Source organism: Eutrema salsugineum, unplaced genomic scaffold (genome assembly GCF_000478725.1).
Source record: "Eutrema salsugineum unplaced genomic scaffold, Eutsalg1_0 scaffold_1, whole genome shotgun sequence".
In the NCBI taxonomy this organism is placed as follows: Eukaryota; Viridiplantae; Streptophyta; class Magnoliopsida; order Brassicales; family Brassicaceae; genus Eutrema; species Eutrema salsugineum.
In genome coordinates this window covers 19314217-19340139 of record NW_006256909.1, presented here as the reverse complement: position 1 = coordinate 19340139, position 25923 = coordinate 19314217, and the positions used below count along the sequence as shown (strand labels likewise).

Here is a 25923-nt window from a genome sequence, read left to right as displayed (position 1 = left end):
ATGAATTTACGGAAGAAAAAGAAGACAAAGGGATTGAAATGAAAAAAAAAGATTACAAATAGATATCAGACAAAAGAATAAGGAAGATACAAAGAAAAAAAATGAAAGATAAAAAATAGTAAGAAAAGTATAACAAAGCAAAAAGTAGAAAAGAAATAGACAAATCTTGAAGAAATAGAAGTAATAAGAAGAGAAGAAAAGAAGAGATGAGGAATAAGAAAATTGAAAAACGTAAGAGGAAGAAGAATAAAAAGTATACGACTATTGAAAAAAAGAATGAAACAACAAGGGCGAAGAAAATCCAAATGTTGAATTATAGAGGGAAAAGAGATGGATGAAGTTAATGAAGAAGAAGAATGGACAACCAAAGAAGAAGATTGAATAAAAATAAAATTAGAATAAGATAATTAAAGACAAGATGAAAATGTTGAAGAATAAGATGTGGAAGAAGATGTGATTTTGGAGAAAAAAAACTATATACAATCTTAGAGAATAAGTTAAGTGACAATCTAATGATGTTAGTCCCAACCCAACTCATAAATTTTCGGGTTAGTTTCTTTCACATATGTTTCACGTGGATGTTCTAATATTTTGGGTTTATTACATAAAGTTTTGTTTTCATTTTGAAACCTCTAGATCCACGCAAGACGCGGACTAATCACCTAGTTGCTTTGTATGATTTTATTTATATTTGTATTTTTATATTTTTAAAAATTATATTTATTTATCTTTTTATAATAATAGTTATTTTAAAAAAAATTAGATATTCACATCTAAATATCATCAGTTCATCACATTTTAGTATATGTATATTCACTTATAAATATTTAAAATAATTAAAGTTTAATATACTTTATTTTCTTCGCAATTTTGCCCGGGGGGATTCGAAACCTAGTTCCAGTAAAAACAATATCAAATACGAAGAAAAATAAAGTAGATTTAGTGATCCTGTATTTATTGGAAAACATCAAATAATTTTAACTCTCTTTTTTTATTATATATATTTCTCAGTATAAGTAGGTATATATATATATACCTCATTATGTATACTAATTTTGTATTCTCAATTTGATATCAATTTCAGAATACTGTAGTTGGATGAAATGGAAACAGTTTAAAAGTGAAATCGCCATGTTTAGGCAACCAACAGACTTTTAAAAAAAATACCAATCCAATGAGTGAAAAATTTTAATTTCCTAAAACCACGACCTGGTTAAATCTGGTTTTGGTTAATTTTAAAGAACCAAACGATCAGCTTTCGGTTTGAAGATTTTCTTATCAGTTTCTTCTGAATTTTCCTGGAAGAGGAGACTTGTGAACGAGATCTAGCACGGACCTCTTCGTGTCGTCGTCGCGGAGAAGAATTGCGAAAGAGGCAAAGGAGCTTCATAAACCCTTATAGATCGAGTTTCTTTCTCCATTTCAGACGACGAGAAAAGAAAGGAAAACGCATCGAAGATGAACATTTTCAGATTAGCAGGTGATATGACTCACCTGGCCAGTGTTCTTGTCTTGCTTCTCAAGATCCACACCATCAAATCCTGCGCGGGTATGTTCATCTTCTATCTTTATTTTTCGAAATTCAGAATCGATTAGCGAGTGGTGTTGTATGTTTTCTGGTGCATTTTAGGCTCGCTCCTATCTCATTTTCCTTTATGGTGTGAAATTCTCGATTCGATTCCTAATTTTCTGGAATTAAACCTGTCGCGTTAACAGAGAAATCCCAAATTTCATTCGAATTCTTGTAATCATCTGCCAAAGTTGTTTCTGATCCGATTTAGATGATTGGATTTGAGCCACTTTGATTGAACTTTAAGTATTTTTGTAGGGAGCTTTGATTAGATTAGCATAGCATACTTTTCTCAAGCTTATGAGAATTCACTTTCTTTGGCATCTGCAGGTGTTTCACTGAAGACTCAAGAACTCTATGTCATTGTCTTTGCGACCCGATATTTGGATATTTTTACGAGTTTCGTGTCTATCTACAACAGTCTTATGAAGTTGATATTCTTAGGAAGTTCGTTTTCGATAGTTTGGTACATGAGGTACCATAAGGCTGTCCACAGGACTTATGATAGGGAGCAAGATACCTTTCGTCATTGGTTTCTCATGCTTCCATGCATACTCCTAGCTCTTCTGATTCATGAAAAGTTTACCTTCTTTGAGGTAAGAAACAATCTGTGTCATCTTAGTCTCCGGGAAATTTTTATTTGTAGGCTTGATACATTTATTGGGTGCTATTTGTAATCTTCTCTATAAAATCAGGTCATGTGGACTTTTTCACTGTACTTGGAGGCTGTTGCAATACTTCCTCAGCTTGTTCTGCTGCAGAGGACTAGAAATATCGACAACTTGACAGGACAATACATATTTCTCCTTGGGTATACATAACTCTATTGACTAGACTCATACTTCAATTTCAGACATTTCATTTCTACTCTTATCTTGTTGTTAAAACAATGTGATAAATTGCTATCTATTTTGTTTCTTGAACGTATTTAGAGTTTCATATTTGATATTCAGATTACGTCGTCTTGTTTCAGGGGATACCGTGGATTCTACATTCTCAACTGGATTTACCGTTATTTCACTGAACCACACTATGTTCACTGGATAAGTATGACTAATTACCTCTCTCAACCTTCTATGTCAAGTTCCCAATTTGGGAACATTATAGCATCTGTCATATGTGTGCCTACTTAGATTAGTGAACTCTTTACCGCATAACATCATCAATTCGTCATCATTTAGTGTTTCTTCGATATATGTGCCTACATCAGATGCTCAATGCTCATGAATTAACAGTTAAGCTGAAATTATGTGTAATCTGTGTTGTAGCATGGATCTCTGGGCTCGTTCAAACATTGCTCTACGCCGATTTCTTCTACTATTACTTCCTAAGGTAACACAAAACCTCCTTCTTTCGCCTCTTATGTTCAGAAATGAAATACAGAATTCTTGACTATGGTTTGGTGGTTTTATCATCACAGCTGGAAAAACAATAAAAAGCTGCAGCTACCGGCTTAGTCTCTAATTTTCCGATTCTTGGGAAGCAAATTTGGTATTGCGCACTGGAAGTTTGGGATTAATCAATCAGTGGGCGGGGCTTACTTGTTATATAGAAGAGAAGGTTATATAGAATTGTAAACTCTCTAGTAATCTAACTTGTTAAATTTGTTGTACTTCTTCTTGTTTTCCCTTCAAGGGCAGTGTTCTAAATTTCTTTACCGAACATTAAACCATCCACAACCAGGCAATGTAAACTATTTATCTTTTTTCAAATTGCGATCGATCCAAGTTGTGTAATTGATGTATGATCCAAAGAGCCAAGGCTACATCAGCTAATCTCAAAGGTTGACAAGCGATGATAGCAGAAATGGTGGAAGGTAGAGACGGAGTCTACATGGTGGCTGAACCACGAATACACCAACTTAATATAAGGGGTAACCATGCAAGGAGAAGAAAACTCAGAAATTCTAAAGTACAAGCCGACACCACACAACATCAGAAATCCAAAAACAAAGTACATTGCTTTAGAACAAGTTTCTATAAAGAAAACTCAACGTTTTTCTAGTTGGTAGTTTCGCGTAAGACCATTTGAAAGGTGATGTTGGCTCTGGTAAATTCGGGTCTCCTTGGGTCGGGTCATGGGTCGTCGTAGGACATTGATGGGTGAAGGATCCACGTTAAATGCATTGCTAGTTGGGCTTGAGAACTTGTCTAATACCACCTGATGATTTAGTTGGAAATCACTAAGGGGGCCAGGGAGTGTATTTAATCTATCAGAGAGGATTTCGAAAGATTGAAGTTTTAACAAGGTTTTAGATGATTTGATTGAATTAGGTAAGTTTTTATGATTTGTTTTTAAAATTTTACTAGAATACTCGCCCACATGTCTTGCTTAATTTGTCATTTATTTAATTTTATGCTATGATTTTTCGTATATATTGCAACATGTAATAACAAAAATACATTTCACTTGTCCTAAAAGAGTTTTGATGTAACATCCCGACCTTCAGTTAACCAAAGATCGGATGTTACTAGTTCCTAATTCCGGTTTAATTAGATTAAACCATTTCTTTTAATTATTCTTTTGATAAACCTTTTTTTTAATCTCTTCTTAAAAACCCATTAAGCCCAACCCATCTAATTAATCTAAATATAAATAGCTTTCTTATTTCTTAAAACCCTAATTAATCATTCTAATCCTAAGAAACTCAAACCTAGCCACCTTTTCTCTCCTTCTCCTTCTCCTTCTCTCAGCCATGCCATCCTCTCTCTCTCTCTCTCTTGGCTGCCTCTCTCTCTTGTTCTTCTTTCTCTCTCATCATCCTCTTCTTCCCTAGCCGCCACCTTCCATGACGTTTTCCCAGCGAACCGCGAGGATCCACGAGATGAGGGAACTTTCAATCTGTAGCCCCGAGTGTCAGCTTTCTAAGGATACCGAGTTCATCCAGATCGGAGATCTGTGCCATGAGATATCGCCATTTTGGTGTGAGATGTCCAGATCTGCAATTCTAGCTAAGGTGAGGATTAGATCTAGGTCTTTCTTCTTATCCCTTTATCTTCTTCTGGTGTGTTGAGTCTAGATCTAGTGGGACAGGTCTGTCTTCATGTGCATCTAGGCAGATCCATATATATAACTAATAAGATCTAAGATCTCATTAGAGGAAGAACCAACATGATTGATTAATAACCATGTTGATTGGTTAGTAATTGGTAGAAGTTCTAAAGGTCATAGTCTGTTTCTGGTAGTGATGTGCCGAATGCAGGCTTGTTTGCTGGGTTATGTGCTGTTTGTGTGACCGTGGCAATAATCCATTCGTCCGCTAGAGTGACGACCAACGGGGCTGTCCATGTGGCATGCCGGATTTGACTGTCTGTGTGACAGGGTCTTTGCCTGTGTGACAGGGTGTCTATCTATATGACAAGGTGAAATGTCGACATGTGTCCGAGTGACAAGGTGGTTTGGCCTATTGAGATACGGGACGGAGACATCACATGTTTGTTAGTTGCTTGTGCACTTGTAGAGTGCTTGTGCACTTGTAGAGTGCTTGTTTGGTTTCATTGGATTTATTTTTAATATGTTGGTGGAAATCTTCTTATCTTATATATAATAGTTGCTGAACTCTCTCCAGTTTTGCGACACGTCAGTATCTGTGAGAGTGACACGTGGCACCAATAGAAAAAACATTTACTTTCCGTCATCCTCTCTCCCTCTTCTCACTTACGTTGACCGATCAAACAGTTACAATTCATTGCCTCCTCTTCCTCTTCTCTAATAGTTTTTAACGGCTCATGGATATAAATAACCATAAGGTTCCACTTTGTTCATTGAGAGTCCTTTCTGATCCAGTACAAAAAAACTTTTCGATCTAAAACCATTTTTTCAACCTCTCATTTTTCTCCTCTGAATCACCCAATCTCGATCTTAAACCCAAGAACAATGGCGGCTTTAGCACCTCGAATCCTCATAAGCTGATTGACGGTATGAAAACAGAGGAAGACAGAGACTCTCTATTACAGTCCCCAACGACCTTGACGAGAAGAATCTTTTGCCCAAACATGCTTCTTCATAAAACACTCTGATTCTTCTCCCTCAATCTCAGTGGATCTCCAATTGGTAATTATTCACAACCAATACACTCATTTTTTCCATATTTATTATCTCAGTGGTATTTCTGTTCAAGCTACACCGACAAAGAACTCAATGACATAAGTCATATAACAGAGGAAAATCTATTGCAGCTGAAGTATGGCCCTACATCTGTTTCGGTATATGTCGAGGTAAAAGCATAATTGATCTCCTTTCGTTCTCTCAAACTAAATTAGCGCTGTTTTATTTAATATTTTTGGAAGCCAGTGAAGCAGATATGAGCAACAGTACACAAGTAAATTACCAAAGAACACACTTATGAGGTAATTTTATGCTTTTCTTTTCATCTTGACGAGTGAATGTGTGCTCTTTCTTAATTAGTAACTTTCCCTGTTTCAATATTTTGGGTTTCACTGCTAATTGAATCTTGTGTTTATCTTTTATTGGCTCCAATTCTGCCCTGAAATCTATTGAAATTTATTTCTTATGCAGAGGCTCTCCACACCATAAAGAGAGAAATGGTTGTGGCTACATGAGGTTTGTGCACTTCTCTTTTGTAAAGTTACTTCTATAAGCAGTTTTTTAATGTAGAACTTCTATAATAGATTATTTAGCAAATGGAAGTCTTAAAGCTGTTTTACATTTTTGTTGATTTTGGGCTGTACAGTCTCTGTAACTTGTGTGAATTCTCACATGTGCTTGCTTCTTCTCGGTAGATGTTAAATTTTTTTTAAAAAAACTTCTACTGTAGGTAAGTAGATCCAGAAGTATTCTTTACAGATAACTTATTAAGGGAATGATCCACTTCCAATGGGAACATTAGAAGAAAGCTATTAAATTTTCTTCACAAATAATTACACCTCTCACTGTGGCTTTTAACCAGGTGTGTGTATGAAAACTATAGCTATCGTACGTTATTTAGCGTATTGATATTCAAATATTTAGTTATCTATTCTTTATAGAATAAAAAAAATTCTATATTAAGCTTTTGTATTTATTGGCTTTGTATCTAACTATAGTAATATGATATATTATATGAAAGAAAGGTTATTAAAACGTGACCCACACATTTCTTTTTATGTAATCGAGACATCGATTTGATTTGATATTAGTTTGAATTACTTGATAACTTGACACAGGCCAGTGGTTGATGAATTTGGGACAGTGATTAATTGCACTCGAAGAGTACCTTTCGTCAAGTAGAGATACTGCAAGAAGGTATCAGAAAGCAAGTGGAAAGGATTGGACCATTTTTCCTTTTAAACGCAACTCTAGATCAGCAAGACTCAGAATGGTAATGAACTCCTATTTGATCTTGGGCAGCTATCCAACCATGGACAATCAAAATTTGGTTTAAAGGAGCTATCCCCAAACATGCGTTTAATATATGGCTTGTTCAATTAGAACGGTTACCTACACGAGCTCTATTGGCTTCTTGGGGGATGCCAATTGATACAAGCTTCTGCCTCTCAATAACTATGAAGAGAATTAAGACCACCTCTTTTCTGAGATGTGCTTTGAGTGAACAAGTTTGAGCAATGGTCATCAAACATTTGGGGTATCGTCCGGTTTTCTTTCATACATGGACAGCTTTTACCATTTGGATGGGAATGAAAGACACAATAAGTCCAAGGACTCTAAAACGTCTTATTGCTCATGCCATATAAACTGTGGTATAAAAGGAAAGGAACGTAAGACTTTACAGCAACATCAACTCCACGCAGGCTATCTTCAACGCAATCTACAAACTCATCCGCGATGCAAGCATACCTAAACGAAAAAGGAATACCTTCCGCAATCTGATGCAAACTTGCCTCAAATATGAGTAAAGAAAAATATAAAGCCCTAGATTCCAGAAATGTATATATCAGAGGTAGAAGTTTTTCAAATAATTCATTTGACCGATTTCTAAATACAACATAAATTGCATGTCATATTATTATTTTTATAAAACTAAAAAATAAAATTTGACCGATTTACACAATATACATTTAACAATAATATTTTTTAAAAATCTAAAAAGATAAAAACTGCGTGTAGCGCGGGAACTCACCTAGTATATATACTAATAAAAGTTGAAGCTAAATGCTTCTAAGGGTGTCCACATAGGATTTAAAAGTGTAATTCTATTGGTCCACATCAGCATTCAAAAATTAAGGAAAATTTACAAATTCTAATATTATTGCTGAATAAAGAAATTAAGAAAATTTACAAATTCGAATATTATTGCTGGATAAAGAAATTCTGTATAATGTTTTTATTGGTCCAACTCAACATTGAAAATTAAAAAGTTTCCAAATTCTATTATTGTTTTTAAAAATTATTAAAGATAAAAAAATTATATACAAACTATATTAAAAATAAAAAACTAAAATAAATCATATTAAAAAGGAAATTTTAAATTTAAATTATATGTATACACACATATTTAGAAACTTTTACGTTAACATCCAAATTTTTGTCACAAAACTATAATAAATTTTAAGTTTCTTTTTCTGTGTGTGCAACCATTTCAAATAAAAACAAAAAACAAAAAATAGAGTTAGGTTTCATTGCAATGTCAAAGAACCAACTTGATTAAACTATATGTTTAACTATAATGAAAGGAGATATAAACAAAGCCATTACAAGCTGCTTTAATATTGAAAAAGAAAACGTAAAATCTCCAAAGCTTGGCCACCGAATTTGACAAAATTATAAATTTCAAGCAATCCGAGAAACATGTTAAGTGACTGATACTTGACACTTTTGAAAAACGAAACACTGAAAATAGAGAAAGAGGTTATATCATTAAGACGAAAGAGACTCAGGTATCCGAGGAAGATTTTTGAAATAATATGGCATCAGATGGGGTTTTAACAACCTAACCTTAATCGAAAAGGTAACAATTAGCTGACCAAGCAACATACAAACAGTAAACCTCAAAACAAGGAGGAAAGACCAAAATTATGACACTTTTGAAAAACAAAGCACTGAAAATAAAGAAAGAGGTTCCGTCATTAAGACAAAGACTGAGGTATCCAATGAAGATTTTTGAAATAAAATGGCATCTGATGGGATTTTTAAAACCTAAAGTTAACCACAAATATAACCACAAAAAGAACTAGCATGAAAAGTCGAGAAGCACATGGGTCTTTACTCATCATAGTTTTGTGTCAAACATTCTTGAAAAATACTCAAGGTCTTTTAGTAAGCATAGAAAATCTAAAAATTGCACAAAAAGAAAAGAAACAAAGAAAAATAGATTGGTACGGATAAACATCCTCCTCCAGACTTAAATCACACTGTCCCCAGTGTGAAAAAGTTGGTGAGAAGATGGTGAATAAAAGCAAAAGAGTCTAAAATATAAGAAAAGAAAAATGGTGATAGAACCGTGTGTATGATGTAGTGATGGATAGGCGTCTATGTCTTAAGGCTGTCATCTGTCTCTATGGCAGAGGAGTCATCATCAAACTTGTGGTTCTTCTTCAGTAACTTCTTCATGCGCCTGTTGATCTTCTCTTGTTGGTCAAGCTTCTTCTTCAAAGCTGAAAAATCTGCATCACACCTAGTGGATGCTCTAATCTGAGAAGAACTGACTCGGGATGAAGATGGTGCAGGCTGAAGTATCCTGATGTTTGCAGCTACCTCTCTATTGGCTTTTGCAGCCAGAAATTGCTTCAAGGTCAGAGGTAAGAGTGGCAAAGATGGTAGGAAGTCGCTAGTCTCTGGTTTGCATCTTGGGTCTGCGCCATCTCGGAGACAAGGCATTGAATCCGAAGGTAGAAGGACCCTCTACTCGGTGGAACTAGTGCAGAACTTGTAAGCGAATCCAACTGGGTCCATCTTGGCCCTGGTGATTGTCCTGTCTCTAGAGAACTGAGAGAGATCAAACCAATCCTCTCTAAGAGGTGTCTCATATATATGAAAAATCAACTCCTGCTGCTATCATAAGCGAAGTAATGATGCTCCCAAAAGCTGGTGAGTAGTCCTGACATTAAGATGTAAGCATCCCATGCTTAACCTTCACTAGATTGCTTGCAATGATGCAAGCGAAGCAAGGGAACCTTGGGTGATCCGTGAAAGGTAGCTGTAGTGTCACCAATTCTGGCTCGAGGACATTCGCTTGGTTGGCTCGAGAAAACACAGTGTGTGCTAGTAGCTTATGCACATAGCGAACATGGGATCCTTTAGGACTTCCCTTTCACCCAACTAGTTGACTACTCAGACATGGCTGAGATAGACATCATCATCGGTTTAAGAACTAGAAAAAAGAAAAGTAAAGAAACAAATGTTTCAGAAAAACTTCTCTTATTAAAGATAGAGTGGCCATGAAGAGCTTCTACAGATGCATTAAAATAAATCTAAAACTACAAATGAGTTCTCTCCAAGAGAAGAAAGAGGCTCCCTTGCAAAAGATCTAAAAATGAGTATTTATAGTGTTATTCCAAGTCTTGGGCGTCTAGGGCTTGTAAATTGGGTCAGGAAGTGTCTTGGGCCTTAGTTGGGCTCCTGAGGTTTGGACATAGGTCCACCGGGGATGAAACCTCTTGAGCCGCGGTGGGAAGAAGGCTGGCCGCGGGTGAAAGCTCTTGTGCTTGACTAGACTTGTGTTAATCGACCTTTAATGCATTGATGATATATGGAGATCTAACCGTTGGATTTCTTTGATTCCATGTGTGTTGGAAAGCTGGTTGTCTCCTCTACAATGTCTCCAAATTTGGGATGATTGGACGGTGACAAGGTCTTCGTTGGTTGCCAAACTTCTGACATTTTAATTTATCCAAAAATGTACTTTTGCTCCAAAATGCACTCCAAAGTTCCAAGTTTCTTGAAAAGCCTTTTAAAATTCCAAAACATGGAAAACACTTATAAAACCTTTAAAAAAGAGTGAAAACATCTGCATAAGATATTGAAAGTTATCTATAAAGTGGTCAAAATCAGGTGTTATCAACTCCCCCAAACTTAAACCTTTGTTTGTCCTCAAACAATACCATCTGAACCTGGAAAAGAGGTTTGAAAATCGCAGGAACTAACAAAATCTCATAGACTATGCTTCTAAAGCAAAGTTAGTCATTATGCTCAAATCAGGGATAGCCTAGAAACTTCTCACCAAAGTACAGGCATAACTATGCCGTTGATCCGTCATGCGAAAGTCTAGACATTTAAACTTATCCTCTAGTCAACTAGCCCTTAACATTCATTTATAAATTTCAGTGGTTCTCATCAAAAGGATTTTAGTAAAGCAATCAAGGCTAGGTATTCAAAATAGCTGTTTAAAGGTTGAGGTTCTTAGTGTTTAGGGTTATCTTTTTCTGGAGAGACAATACATTATGCAAAACAGCAAGAGAGGGTGAAGCTATTGATATCCACAGTTTCCAGTCACATTCTTCTTGCCTTAAGATTTATGATCTCCTTTATTCAGGTTTTTCTCATGACTCCTCCAGACTTAGATTTTTGCCCAGGTTTTAAAACCAATGCTCACAAATGAATACTTTTAGCCTTTGATTCAAATAATTTCAGCCATCCTAGACTCTTTTAGGTTTTTTTTTGTTTTTCCTTTCCTTTCATTCTTTCATCTTTTCGATTTTTTTTCCTATTTTTAAAAAAGGGAAAAATGCCTTTAGATTTAGAGTCTTAGGAGGCACGAAAGTTACCTTTAAGTTCAAGCTTTTTGAGGCACCATTAAGCTTTGATAAATTCTGGATGTTTCACTTTCCCAAATTTCTTTAGTCCTTCTCTTGATTGACTGAAAACCATGTCGTTCCCCCCTCTCCGGTGTTTTTGCACATATCTGCCAAAAGATCTAAAGAGAGAATGCATGAAGTTTGAAATGATGGTTTTGGGTAAACGGTGTGGTACCAGCTAAATATGAACTGGCATCTAGGACAACAAAGAGTGGTAACAATAAGGTGAAGATGTCCTAGATGTGTATCATGATGCCTGCTAAAACTAGTGATGAGAAAATTAGACATCAAGATTATGTTCAAGTGAAATGAGCTAGTATATCCTGGCAGGAAAGATATCCATGAATAGAAATCCTCTGATGGGAGTTTGTAGTGCAAGTACTCTAGCTACCGCCTAATCCAGTACTAACCACAAAAGAACTAGCATGAAAATTCTAGAAGCACATGGGTCTTTACTCATCATAGTTTTGTGTCAAACATTCCTGAAAAATACTCAAGGTCTTTTAGTAAGCATAGAAAATCTAAAAATTGCAGGAAAAGATAAGAAACGAAGAAAAATAGATTAGTACGGATAAACATCCTCCCCCAGACTTAAATCACACTGTCCCCAGTGTGAAAAAGTTGGTGAGAAGATGGTGAATAAAAGCAAAAGAGTCTAAAATATAAGAAAAGAAAAATGGTGATAGAAACGTGTGTATGATGGGTGATGGATAGGCGCCTATGTCTTAAGGCTGTCATCTGTCTCTATGGCAGAGGAGTCATCATCAAACTTGTGGTTCTTCTTCAGTAACTTCTTCATGCGCCTGTTGATCTTCTCTTGTTGGTCAAGCTTCTTCTTCAAAGCTGCAAAATCTGCATCACACCTAGTGGATGCTCTAATCTGAGAAGAACTGGCTCAGGATGAAGATGGTGCAAGCTCAAGTCTCCTGATGTTTGCAGCTACCTCTCTCTTGGCTTTTGCAGCCAGAAATTGCTTCATGGTCAGAGGTAAGAGTGGCAAAGATGGTAGGAAGTCGTTAGTCTCTGGTTGCATCTAAGGTCTGCGCCATCTCGGAGACGGGGCATTGAATCCGAAGGTAGAAGGACCCTCTACTCGGTGGAACAAGTGCAGAACTTGTAAGCGAATCCAATTGGGTCCATCTTGGCCCTGGTGATTGTCCTGTCTCTAGAGAACTGAGAGAGATCAAACCAATCCTCTCTAAGAGGTGTCTCAGATTAAAAATCAACTTCTGCTGCTATCATAAGCGAAGTAATGATGCTCCCAAAAGCTGGTGAGTAGTTCTGACATTCAGATGTAAGCATCTCATGCTTAACCTTCACTAGATTCCTTGCAATGATGCAAGCAAAGAAAGGGAACCTTGGGTGATCCGCGAAAGGTAGCTGTAGTGTCACCAATTCTGGCTTGAAGACATTCGCTTGGTTGGCTCGAGAAAACATAGTGTGTGCTAGTAGCTTATGCACATAGCGAACAGCAGGGTGAGAAAGTAGTGATGCCTTGGACCTTCCTTTGTCATAAACTCCATAAGCCATCAATTTCCAAAGATCCTCATCTGGATCTTTCTCCAATGCAATCTCATCACAATAAGGCAACTTCAAAGCATCACACATCTCTAAAATGGTAAGAGAATAGAGATTACCTCCAATAGAGAAGGAGATTGTGCCATCTAGAGCTCTATGAGTATCTCTCTTCTTGTAGCACAAAGTTGCTGATGCAAGGAACTCCTTGGTGTGGCTCTCATAGGTTGGAAAACTCTGCTCCATGAATGATCTCATTCCAAGCCTATCAAGATACCATATCACATCCTCTCTGATTCCAAGCATCTCAAGAGTTGAGTAGTCAATTGCTGGAGTTGGATTGATCTCCAGCTTCTCAAGCTGCGCCAAGTAGTTGATGTCTGGGTCAATGGCTTTACCAACAAACTTCACTTTCGGCCTAGAGGAAGACTTAGCTTTCCGAGGTACAGATATCTGAGTAGAGGCTCTATCAATCTCTCCTGAAAAGACTCTCCTTTGCGCAGCAATGAAGGTGGATAACGGTTCATCATCACTCAGTTGTGTCTCGTTTAATGCGTCATATGTCTCCTGTGAATGGGGTGTTTAATGCATGAGAACTTGTCTTGGTTCGAATCAGTTGAACTTGCGAGAGATCCATGACCTGCAAAACGAAACTCTCGAGACAAAGAGTAAATCAAGCTGCTTTGGTATCGATTTTTATGAACAAGGTGTTTATAGAGCTATCACAAACACATTCATATGACAAACAAGCTGTAAATGCATCAAACATTGCAAAATCTGAGAATTCTTGGTCAAGTCATGAGATTTCTAAATCAAGATGATGTTGATGCTCACTCATATGTAATCTAATCTAGTTTTTTTCTATCAACAAGAACCAAACAATCCAGATTTGCAAAGCTGAATCAAACAGATCTTCAAATTTCGATTTGCTCAAGGTCTCAAATCTAAGATTTTCAAAAAATTCACATATCTATGGTCTAAGTGTTTAATCCTGCAATTAAACTACCCAGAAGTCTAATCTTAAGTTCAAAGACAATCTCCAATCATCCTAAGATGAATTTCTACGCATTCTAAGAAAGCCCTAAATTTGAGTTCTTAAGAAAAAGTGAGAAATTTGGATTCATACCTTGATGAAAGTGTTATGTGATTATAGATCTGGAATCTCCTTTGAAAAAGAATGAGACAGGTTCAAAAATTTGGAAGAAGATTGTCAAGTTTGAAATCTGGTCATTTTCTCAAAATCTCCAAGCTTGTTGGAGAAGATGAAGAAAAAGACTCTTTTGATATTTTAAATCCTCTTTTTCTTTTTAAAAATGTGTTTTCCTAAGAATTTTTTTTTTAAGTTTAGAAGACTTACCTTGGCATGTTTAACACGAAAATTATTTTTCGGGAACTTCCCGGTTCAATCCCGGAATAAATCAAGATTTTGAAGTTCCGGTTCACGGAAATCCGGAAAACAAGCCTGGGAGCAAAACCAAGCCCGGCCGCGGGTCAGGTGTATGCGGTTGCAGCAAGGAAGCATTTGGCTGTGGACAAGGGATGCGGGCCGCGGTGGATGATTGGCCGGCCGTGGCTGAATTGATCGAGGCCGCAGTGATCAGCATCCCGGGAGTTCCCGGTTAATTTCTCCGTTTTTCCTGTTTCCTCCTCCTATCTTTTTGTATTTTCTGGTTTTTTGAATGTTTTTGGTTTTTCTGGGTTTTATGAAAGCCTGAAATGCATAAAAAGAAAAGAAAATGAACAAATAGAAAAGAAATAAAAAGAAAAGAAAATCATACTAAATGGGTTGCCTCCCATCAAGCGATTTTTTTAAAGTCTTTTAGCTACTCTTTGCAGGATTAGGATTGAGAAAAAGAGGTAGGATCTCTTAAAGTAAGAGTCCTTGGGATCATCCTTAGTCTGAACTTTGGATCTCCTTCATTTTGAATCACAATCTCTTTTCCTTTCTTAAAGATTTTTGCATCTTTGAAGACATGTTTTGTCTTCTCAACATTTTCTTCAAGATTTTTCTATTTCTCCTTGATGATGTCTGGTGGCACCACTATCTTGATCTTCTCAAATTGCCTGGATGCAAGTGCTTTTAGTTCCTTTGGTCATCCAACATCTTATCTTTGCTCTTATCTTTGCGGTTTGGAACTTGATCCGGTGTAGTCTTATAAAACTTTTTCCTATCCCCATTTAAGAAAACTAAACAGCGATTTGCATGGTCAATAACAGCACCTACAGTAGCTAAGAATGGGTGACCAAATATCAAGGGTCTTTCTTTATCTTTGTCCATCTCTAAGACTTGGAAATCGGCTGGGATAATTTTGTTTCCAATGACCAGTGGCAAGTCCTGGATCACTCCTTCTGTGCTCTTTTGAGATGAATCACCAAAAATTATCCTTACTGGAGATGGGACATATGTACCTATACCAAGTTTCTCAGCAACAGATTTTGACATAACATTCACACTAGCACCAGAATCACATAAACAATCTGAAAATTCAATTCCAGAAATTGAACAAGTGAAAGAAAAACGCCTTGGATCCTTAGACTTTTTGAGTCTTTGGTCAGGCAAGCGTTTAGGCAAGGGTTTCTTCTAATGAGCTGGTATGCTTGTTGAGGATTGAAAGGTGGTCTTTGTTGGAAGTTTCCTCCTCCATAGTTCCCATTTTGAAACTTGCTTTGAAAACTTCTTTGCTGCTGCAGATAGGGCTGGTTCTCGGCTCCTTGATTCATGTATGAGAGATTGTTGAAGTTGGCACCAGCATTCCTGAAGTTGTTGTTGAAAGCTGGGCTGAATCGGTTATGGTATGCTTGAGCTCCCATGAAATTGATTTCTTCTTCTTGGTACATGCCATCTTCTTTATATCTTTCATATTCTTCATTTCCTGCAGCAATATCACAAGCATGTATATTCTTATTTTGAGACTTAAGAAATTAACTTACCATACTTTTTAGCTCAGCAATCTCCCTTGATTCATGACTAATGATAGTCTTCTTTGATCCGTCATACTCAGCGTTGTTGTTGCTGTTAGCTACAGCTAGATTTTCGATGAGTGCTCTCCCTTATGGTATGGTTTTCGAACTGAAATCTCCATTGCTGGCAGTGTCAAGAGAAAGTTGATACTTCTGCTGAAGTCCTCTTTAGAAGGTGGTTAGCAGGTTTGCTCTAGAGAAACCATGATGAGGGCAGTCTCTCTCATACTCTTTAAATCGCTCCCAGGCTTCATAGAATGATTCTACTAGGCCTTGTTGGAAACTTTGTATCTTGTTTCTCAGCTGGTTCGATCTTGACTTGGTGTAGAAGTGGTTCAAGAAAGCTGACTTGCATTCTTCTCATGAAGTAATAGAACCAGATGGCATAGATTTAAACCATCCAAAAGGTTTATCACTTAGAGAGAAAGGAAAAAACCTTACACTTCACATAGTCCACAGTTTCTGGAGTTGTTCTCACCATTCCAGAGATTTCTTTTAAAAAATCAATGTGGTCCATTTGATGCTCAGTAGAGATCCCATGGAATTGATTCTGCTTCACCAAAGAGACAATCTGAGGTTTCATCTCATGATCTCCTCTTGCTGGAACAGGAACTTGAATAGCTGATCTATTTTGGAAGTGTATGTGAGGTGTATCGAAATCGGCAATGAGTCTATTCCGAGGCTGTCTTCTCGCAGGATTGGCAAGCTGTATGAGTCGATTGGCTTCTCTACCATTAGGTGGAACAATGTTTTCATCATTCCTTCTTTCTTCAGGATCGACTTGGTCTTGTCTCCTTCGGTTATTAGCGGCTTGAGCAGCATTTACAGGGACTCGGTTTCCCTCTTCATCGAGTTGTGGCTGGCCATCTTCTTCATGGGCAGCATCTAGGTCATCAACATGAATAGAATCACGCTCATCATCTCCAATGTGATCCTCCTGATCACGGTTTAAAAGATCTTCCCGATGGGCATTCAGATTGGCCATCTTGAGTGTTCTTCGTCTGAGTTTCCTAAGTGATCTTTCGTGTTTGTCAATCTCATCTAAGGGCAGTAAAATGTTGTCAGGATTTCTCCTAGTTTTCATGCACCTGAGAGCAAATAAAGCAAACATAAAAAGAGGAGTTAGAAAATCTCCAGCAGAACTCGAAAATCTTGAGGTATAGGATTGAAATTAGATTAAGAAATCAAGTCAACAGTGACAAATCCCCGACAACGGCGCTAAAAACTTGATTTGGGTGCAGTGGATAACACAAGTTTTACCCTAGACAAGCTGCAAGGGCACAGCAAACGCAGTAGTACTTAGGGATCGAATCCACAGAGATTTGTGTGTTGAGGACTTCTAACTGATGCTAAAGACAATCGTAGACCTAATCTAATAAAAAGGGGTTTTGGTTTGTCACTAAATCTAATTATGCAGAGAATTAAAAAGCTGGAAATAAAAATCGATTGAAAACAATAAGAAAAACGGTGCTGGGTTTAAGGTTCATCTTTAGGGTTCACGTTCTAAAACACAAGGAATTTAGGCAAGGATTTTCTATGACTCTGAAACTAGGATAGACACATGTAAGATTAGCCAACTCTCGTCACCCTAATCATCTAATCACTCATTCATGGCAACAAGATCATGCTTTTAAGATCGGATACCATCTCGGCTTACGTATCCTCCGTAGGTAGCTTTTGTCTCCTACGACGGTGACGTCAATAAGATCCATTTCAGGCAACCGAGATACAACACTCTCATGGTTCGGGTTTAACCTAGGATCGGATTCTGGGTGATCAATCAAGAATTACCGCTTTGAGATTTGGATGAATGGGAGAATAATGTTAAAAATCACAATCCTTTTTCCTAGAAACCCAGATGCCATTCAAACATGGGATCCCTTAGGACTTCCCTTTCACCCAACTAGGTGACTACTAAGACATGGCTGAGATAGACATCATCATCGATTTAAGAACTAGAAAGAAGAAAAGTAAAGAAACCAAAGTTGCAGAAAAAACTTCTCTTATTGAAGACAGAGTGACGATGAAGAGCTTCTACAGATGCATAAAAATAAAACCTAAAAATACAAATGAGTTCTCTCTCAAAGAGAAGAAAGATGCTCCCTTATAAAAGACCTAAAAATAAGTATTTATAATGTTTCTCCAAGTCTTGGGCATCTAGGACTTGTAAATTGGGTACAGGAAGTGTCTTGAGCCTTAGTTGGGCTCCTGAGGTTCGGACATAGGTCCACCGAGGGTGAAACCTCTTGAGCCACAGTGGGAAGAAGGCTGGCCGCAGGTGAAAGCTCATGCGCTTGACTGGACTTGTGTTGATCGGCCTTCAGTGCATTGATGACATATGGAGATCGAACCGTTGGATTGTTTTGATTCCAAGTGTGTAGGAAATCTGGTTGTCTCCTCTACGATGTCTTCAAATTTGGGATGTTCAGACGGTGAGAAGGTCATCGTCGGTTGCCAAACTTCTGACGGTCTGAATTTATCCAAAAATCTACTTTTGCTCCAAAATGCACTCTAATGTTCCAAGTTTCCTGAAAAATCTTTTAAAACTACAAAACATGGAAAACACTTTTAAAACCTTTAAAAATGAGTAAAAACACATGCATAAGATATTGAAAGTGATCCATAAAAGTGATCAAAATCAGGTGTTATCAGTGTATGGGTATGAAAGATAACATACTTGATCAGCTTGAGATCGTATACATAAAAATCATATAATTATAAATGTACATATTTATAAGTCTATACGTATATATAAGTAGTCATTTGAAGCAAAAAAGTACCTAAAAGAAATGGTTCTTAATTTTGATATCTCCTTGATGATAGAACATCAACAATGCCTCCCACTCGCATTTGAGTGCCTTTGCCTATCGTAGGGTCAAACCATTCACAGTAGAAAAGTGTGATTTTCAAATTCAAAAATCCTGGATACTGGAGCTCTATGATATTTTCCACAGTCCCATAAAAATCCTCCTCTGCAAATGCTTCAGAATAATTTTGGCCTCGCACACATAACCCGTAATTCATTGTTTTTTTCTGAGTCTGTGATCCCGTGTATGAAACAAATACCCTCTTGTAAAATACATTGGCCTCGATTTAACTTTATTTTCAGGACCTTCCACTATATCATAAACCCAAGAAAGAAAATTTTCTTCACTTCTCATTGCATTCACCTATATATATAGTACATATAAATTAACAAATACATTCAAAAATATATAACCTTGAGCAATAAATAGGTGGGTAGTAAATACATACATATTGACGAACCCATGTTGGAAAATCAGCATCTTTTTTTTATGTAACCTCGTCATCAGAGAGCCCCGGATATTCATATCGGATTTGCATTTCCAACAATCTAATTTTTCACAAAATTATAAATATATATCTAAATAAATTGATTATAAAACAAAATTATCCAAAATGACATTTCCAACGGCTAAAAATATTCACATTTGCGCAAGACATATGCATGTGCGCATTTGTATTCTTTCTCTTTTAACCAAAACTCACTACATTGGCCACTTGGAAAACCTACTTGAGTGAATATATCTTGTACTGATATGATATAGGATATATAGGTACTTCACCTTCATTGTATCGATTTGACCTGAAACAATATAATTGATGTTCATATGATATGAGGCAAAAATTAATGTTTGTACTTGAACTTATTTGTTAAGTTTTAACTACCTTCTTCTGCTAGCTGTAGAAATGTGCCTCGCAAAGTAGTGTTCTGAGAAATAAGATATTTCATCATTTATGTATGACTGAATTATTGATCCTGCTGGATATCTTTTTTTCTTCGCCTTGCCTTTTAGACGTTTAAAAAACCTTTCAAAGGGATACATCCACCTATATTGCACATGACCATCAAGTTCCGCTTCATAAGGTAAGTGTTTTGGTAAGTGCTCCATAACATCAAAGAAAGAAGGAGGGAAGATTTTTTCCAGATTACACAAAATTATGACAGTATTATCCTTCAGAACTTGGAGACGGGTTTTATCCAATGATCTACTACTTAAGTCACGGAAAATGCTCCAATCCCTACAACAATATTAAATAATTAATATATTTATGATTTTATATTTATTATCTTTATTAAAAATTATATAAATATATATACCTGTTAATGTAAGGTGCACATTATGCGGTAGAAGTTTTGCAAAGACAAATGGAAGTAAGCATTACATAAATACATGGCCGTTGTGACTTTTCATTCCCGAAAGCTTTCCACCATTGATGTCTGCACAACTAGCTAAATCAGCTACATAGCCATCAGGGAATCTAACTTCATGTTTGACCCAGTGTAGTAAGCTTTCTTTTGCTTTTGAAGTCAATCTCCAAATAGGAAATGGAGATCTCCCTCAATCATCTACATGCAATTCTTTTCGAGAACAACATTTTTCAATATCTAGTCTTGACTTCATTGTATCTTTTGGACCTGTCTTTAAATTCATAACAGTATACATGATGCTATCAAAAAAGTTCTTCTCGATATGCATCACATTAAGATTGTGCATAGCGATAGATCGGTCCAGTACGGTAGCTCCCAAAATATGCTTTCTTTATGCCAGTTGTGCAACTCTCCATAACCATTCACTTTACATTCATGACCATTTCTACCACAATCAGATGTTTTTGGTGGTTCTGCATGCCTTATACGCTCGTATAAAACTTGTTCGCTAGTTAAAAGTTGCGGTGGGTAGTCGTTCAATGCATGTTTTCCCTTCAAAAAATTTACTTTATTCTTCATTAATGGATGAATTGGAGAAATATATCTTCTATGACAGTCAAACCAACATATCTTCCTACTAGCAGGAAGATAAAACATATTCGTTTCATCCATACAAATAGAACACGATAATCTTCCATGTGTCGTCCATCCCGACAGCATACCATACGCTGGAAAATCACTTATAGTCCACAAAAGAACAGCTTTCATGTTAAAATTTTGACCTAATGACACATCATATGCCTCAGCTCCATTATACCACAACTCCTTTAACTCATCAATCAACGATTGGAGGAAAACATCAAGACTGGCTCGTGGATGATTTGGTCTCGAATTTATAATCGTAAGAAACAAATACTTGGCATTCATGCACATATGTAGTGGTAAGTTGTATAGAGGCATGATCACAGGCCAAAACGAGTGATTTTTTGACAAACCAAAAGGATTAAAGCCATCAGTACATAATCCAAGATAAACGTTTCGCGTTTCTTCTGCAAATTGAGGATGAAAATTTTGGAAGTTCTTCCATTTTGCTGCATCAGATGGATGACACATTACTCCATCTTCAGAATCATGCTCAGAATTCCATCTCATTGATGATGCTGACTTATCTGATTGGTACATTCTCTTCAATCTATCGGTAGATAAATACCACATACGACTGAACGGAATTTTGTGTTCACCCCTTACTATCCTTATATCTTGGTTTTCCACAGAACTTGCAATACTCCAATTACTCATATTCTTTCCAGAGCATCATACAATTATCTATACATACATCAAATGTATGGTACGGAAATCCTAGTTTTTGCATCAAAGTTTCTGTCTCGTAGTACGAATTAGGTGCTTGATTACCCTCAAGTAAATACTCTGTAAACAATTCAGACCATGAATCCATGCAGCTTTCAGCCACATTATGGTCTGTCTTAATGTTCATGAACCGAGCAGCCAAAGATAACTTGGAATGATCTTTCACAACATCCATCATATAGTGAAGTATTTGCTGCATCTAACATATCGTAAAACCGTTTTGCCTCTTGGCTAAGTTCTTCATGAACATGATTGATTCCTTTTTCATGCTCATGAAACTCATGATGATTAAATGGCACAACACCATGAAAAGCATCATTCACCATCCCAACATATACATTTTCCCCATCATATATTGTTGGTTGATGACTACTAGTATCTACAGTACCATACTGACTACTCGATCCGCCTCCCATCACATTATAATCTTCACCATTTTCATACCATACATAATATCCTGGAATAAATCCTCTACTATGCAAATGTCTTGAAATCATACTTCCTTGCAAAAGTTTTGAATACCGACATTTAAGATAAGGACAATAAAACCTACTCCCACTGCTTTGCGTTTTTCACAAGCTATTAGCATGCTTCATGAACTGTTCTGCCCCCAACAAAAATTCACTGGAAATATTATTGACAAGCTGTCAGTACCCAGTTTTTCCTGGGCTTGCCCGGTCCAGAACACTTAGTATATATAGTTTTTGAGGTCATAAACCCTAGACATCTTTGGATCCATCTTTTTCCCTTTTATTTTCTTTGCCTTTTTTTGTGAAAGATTATGAAGAGATACCTCGTTTTAAATTAATCAAGGCTGTTTCTTATCATTCTTTTCATCTTTTATATCTTATTAATTATGTTTAATATCACTTCTTGCAAAAGATTAAGTGTGTTAAGCATGATTAGTGAGTAAAGTTTTTTATAGTTTTTGGGAGAGGTAGATTAGGGGATTTTGATGTTAAATCTTTGATGTCTAGGTCTTAAGACATAGTTTCATTTCTTGTTTAGTGTTCTTAATGCTTGATTATGCTATGATGGTTAATCAAATGTCTTAGGGAATTTCATGCACCAAAGGTGTTTGATGAAATTCTCCAAAGAACTAAGCAAAAATTTTTCATGATTAGCCTATAAGAATAGATCTCTAATATGATTAGTTAGTTAATGGAACTTGTTTATAATGCTTGTGATTGCTAATTTCACTAATGAGAATTAGTTTTTGAATTTAGCAATTAACAAAGTGATTAGTATACTGAGAGAGTATTAGTCAAAATTAGTGTTCTAGACTTAAGGATTACCACTTTTGTGAGTTTGTAGACATCATAGGTTAGCATTAAACATCCCCATCGATTTTCTTTCCCAAAGACTTGCTTTTTATTGATTGATTGTTACATTTTTGTTATCGACTTTTGTTTGACTTTTTCAGTTGACTTTTGTTGACTTTTCTTATTTTTAGGAAACAAACTCTCAAATGCGAGTTGACCAAGCAAAAAAAAAATAGTCTCATTTACCAGCGTTATAAAAAAATATTTAGTTTTATTTATTTTTAAATCGGAAAAGCGAAAAAATACTCAGTCACCTTTGAACTTCATAATATTTACTTACCCAACCAGTGATGGGGTCCAATATCCATACCCAGTTAGCTATATCAGATCCGATTTTGGGTCAAAATTTGAATAACCCTAAATTTGAATCTCTGTCATTTCTGGGTATTTCGTTCCATTAGGTACAACTACGAACAAGGAGTCTTCGATTTTCTATACTGGTCACAATCTTCAAATTCGCATCAGGTTCGTTCTTCTTTCTTCGTTCTTCTTTGTATTCATCTGTTACTGTTGTTTATCTTATTTCTTGGTTTACAAATGATTCTCTTGTGTCTGATACCTGGGTTTAGGAACGAGGAACTGAAATTAGTATTATTTCCTGCAAAATTTGAGTTTGATTCACTTTGTTTGATGTGTCGGGTGACAATTAGTTGTGTCTTAACTTCGTAGAAATATTGTAATGGCATCATTCGGAGGAGATAGTGAGTATTCTAGTGAGTCGCTTCAGTTAACACTGTGGGAGCCATTACGCTTTTGTAATGATGATGAGGAGCAAATGTGTAATGATGAGGAAAACCAGACAATGCAACCGCTGAGTATGTATTTTAGTCCAAATCAGTACAATAAGGAAATAAAGTTAGGAACTCGGTGTTGGATCCACAAAGCAGTGGAGAATCTGGAGTCGGCGTGTCTGGGACTAAGACCCGAGGAGCTAAGATGGTTTAGCGAGCATCCTCAATTCAAGCACTTCTGGCATATGCACAAGGCAATGTATATGGATACAACCCATAAGACTCAGGAGATGTGGATGCTCCTTCTACGCACAGCAAAGACAGACAAGAGGATATAGTGTTGTTTTGTTGTCAATGGAGTTCCAATTCCGTATTGCTTAAGGAATATGGACTCATATCTGGATTAGACTGCCATGATTATTCAGAGAATTATGAGAAGATGGACAGTAGTGATTTTAAGGAGAATTATTTTAAGAAAGGAACTGTCCCTTCACTTGCTGTTGTTAAAGAGAAGCTTAAAAAGATGTGTGGTGGTCCTGATGGCTTAAGGATGTGTGTTTTGTACTTTCTAGCAAGCGTGTTAGGTGGTAAGGCTAAGACTGGGAACGGAGCTCCCTCGGTATACCCTTTTTTTTTTAGGATTGTGGAAGATCTCGATGTGTGTAGAACATTTCCTTGGGGGAGGTATTCATTTTATGTGAATCTCAAGAAAATTGATCATACATTGAGGCACTTCAATGGGGTCGTTGAAACTGATTCTTGGACATTTCTTGGTTTTGTTACTCCCTTGGAGTTGCTACCTTTTGATATGATCTTAGATGAGGATCAAGCCCTGGACTACTCTCCAACGGTTGCAATCACAAGGTTAAGCGACTTGATAGATTGCGGAACGAAGTGAATTGATAAGGTTTTGTGAAATATGGTGGAACTCGGTGAAAACGCCTTGATACTTCTAAGAGAGATGGAAGATCTCTTAGACTATCAACAGAAAGGTTTTGCTTGTAATGAAAGGATGAAATCCAAATTCACTAATCAAGCTGATGATCAAACGATTTAGAGAGGGTTTTAGAATAAAAGGTTCGATAAATTTTAAAGAAGGCAAAGAGTCGTGCATATAGAGTCTTGAAACACTTAGGAAATACCAAAGACAACTAATAATCTTAAAGACTCAACGACTAAGACATTAAACGAGTTTGAATTTGAAAACAGGCTCCTCTCTTCTTTGATCGAGTCTGTGAACGAGATGGGCTGAGTTTTTATCAAGAGGCCTTTTGTAATATTGTTGTGAATGAGCCTCATTAAAAACCTTGTTTGGAAAACCCAATTGGGACAAAACCAAACTAAGGGAAAAAGAGCACAAGTCATAACACCTCTCTTGATGAACTCTTAAGTGGCTTGTATCACAACCTGTGTAGTTGGATTAGCACACTCAAGATTGCCCTGAATAATATGTAGTAACTTGTGAAATGCTTACTTGAACTTTATTTCCTTTGATCTTTTCATTGGACCAAGAAGAAAATGCAAATCCTTGTCTTCATCTTCACTTGCTTCCTCCGGTTCCAGCTGCTCCTTATCTTCGTTAGACTCTGGTTCAAGCTCTCCTTCTCCTCCGTTATATTCCTCAGTTCCAATGCCGGCCATGATCATATCATCCTCTCCCACTTGAAAAGGATTTGACCTCAAATCTGTATCTTCTGCAAGAAAAGGAACTAAATCAGAAACATTGAAGTTTGAACTCACAGAATACTTACCTTGAAGATCCAGTTGGTAGGCATTGTCATTGATCTTCTTGATGATGTTGAATGGTCCGTCAATTCGGGGCATGATTTTAGATTTTCTCTCATTAGGAAATCTATCTTTTCTCAAGTAAATCCACACCATGTCTCCTTCTTCAAAGGTCATTTCCTTTCGCCCCTTTGTTAGCATGTTTGGCATAGTACTTAGTCTTGTTTTAATTTCAATGTTGATACGTGCCTTCTCATGGATCTTTTTCACTAGCTCTGACTTTTTCTTCTCATCCAAACTAACTCTTTCGCTCAAAGGTAAAGGCATTAGATTCAAAGGTGAGATGGGATTTAACCCGTAAACAATCTCAAATGGAGGAAACTTAGATGCAGAATGCTTAGCATGATTATAAGCGAACTCAACATGTGGCAAACATTCTTCCCAAGTTTTAAGGTTCTTTCTAATCAATGCACGCAACAATGTAGATAAAGTTCTATTAACTACTTCTGTTTGACCATCTGATTGCGGGTGACATGTAGTAGAGAAAAGCAACTTAGTTCCTAGCTTAGACAAGAGAGTTTTCCAAAAGAAACTAAGGAACTTAGTATCTCTGTCAGAAACTATAGTTCTAGGCATGCCTTGCAATCTCACAATATCTCTAAAGAACAACTTAGCAACATTCATGGTATAATCGATTTTATTACATGGGATGAAATGAGCCATTTTAGAAAACTTATCTACAACCACAAAGATAGAATCCTTTCCTGTCTTGGTCCTAGGCAATCCAACTACAAAGCCCATAGAAATATCATGCCATGGATGCAAAGGAATAGACAAAGGGGTATACAAACTGTATGGTTGTTTC

The 25923-nt window shown here is 36.7% G+C and overlaps 2 protein-coding genes and 1 non-coding gene across 3 annotated transcripts; all 3 read left to right on the top strand.

Moving 5' to 3' along the window:
* Positions 1 to 1247: 1247 nt before the first annotated feature.
* LOC18029982 (ER lumen protein-retaining receptor B) lies at positions 1248 to 3306 on the top strand. Its single transcript, XM_006414912.2, has 6 exons — positions 1248 to 1549; positions 1901 to 2166; positions 2266 to 2381; positions 2544 to 2617; positions 2839 to 2902; positions 2991 to 3306. The coding sequence occupies exons 1-6, from the start codon at positions 1459 to 1461 to the stop codon at positions 3025 to 3027; spliced, it is 648 nt and encodes a 215-aa protein (XP_006414975.1). The 5' UTR covers positions 1248 to 1458; the 3' UTR covers positions 3028 to 3306.
* A 12631-nt stretch (positions 3307 to 15937) lies between these two features.
* LOC112082491 lies at positions 15938 to 16043 on the top strand. Its single transcript, XR_002897165.1, has one exon. It is a non-coding gene; the product is annotated as a small nucleolar RNA R71 (small nucleolar RNA).
* Positions 16044 to 23772: 7729 nt separating this feature from the next.
* LOC112082135 lies at positions 23773 to 24231 on the top strand. Its single transcript, XM_024149235.1, has one exon. The coding sequence runs from the start codon at positions 23773 to 23775 to the stop codon at positions 24229 to 24231; it is 459 nt and encodes a 152-aa protein (XP_024005003.1).
* The last annotated feature ends 1692 nt before the right edge of the window (positions 24232 to 25923 follow it).

Bases quoted from the DNA above. Each gene is read 5' to 3' on its own strand.
- LOC18029982 (XM_006414912.2), top strand. From the start codon at position 1,459: ATGAACATTTTCAGATTAGCAGGTGATATGACTCACCTGGCCAGTGTT. The intron at 2,167-2,265 runs GTAAGAAACAAT...CTATAAAATCAG, and splicing joins AAAAGTTTACCTTCTTTGAG to GTCATGTGGACTTTTTCACT. The intron at 2,903-2,990 runs GTAACACAAAAC...TTATCATCACAG, and splicing joins TTCTACTATTACTTCCTAAG to CTGGAAAAACAATAAAAAGC.
- LOC112082135 (XM_024149235.1), top strand. From the start codon at position 23,773: ATGGACAGTAGTGATTTTAAGGAGAATTATTTTAAGAAAGGAACTGTC.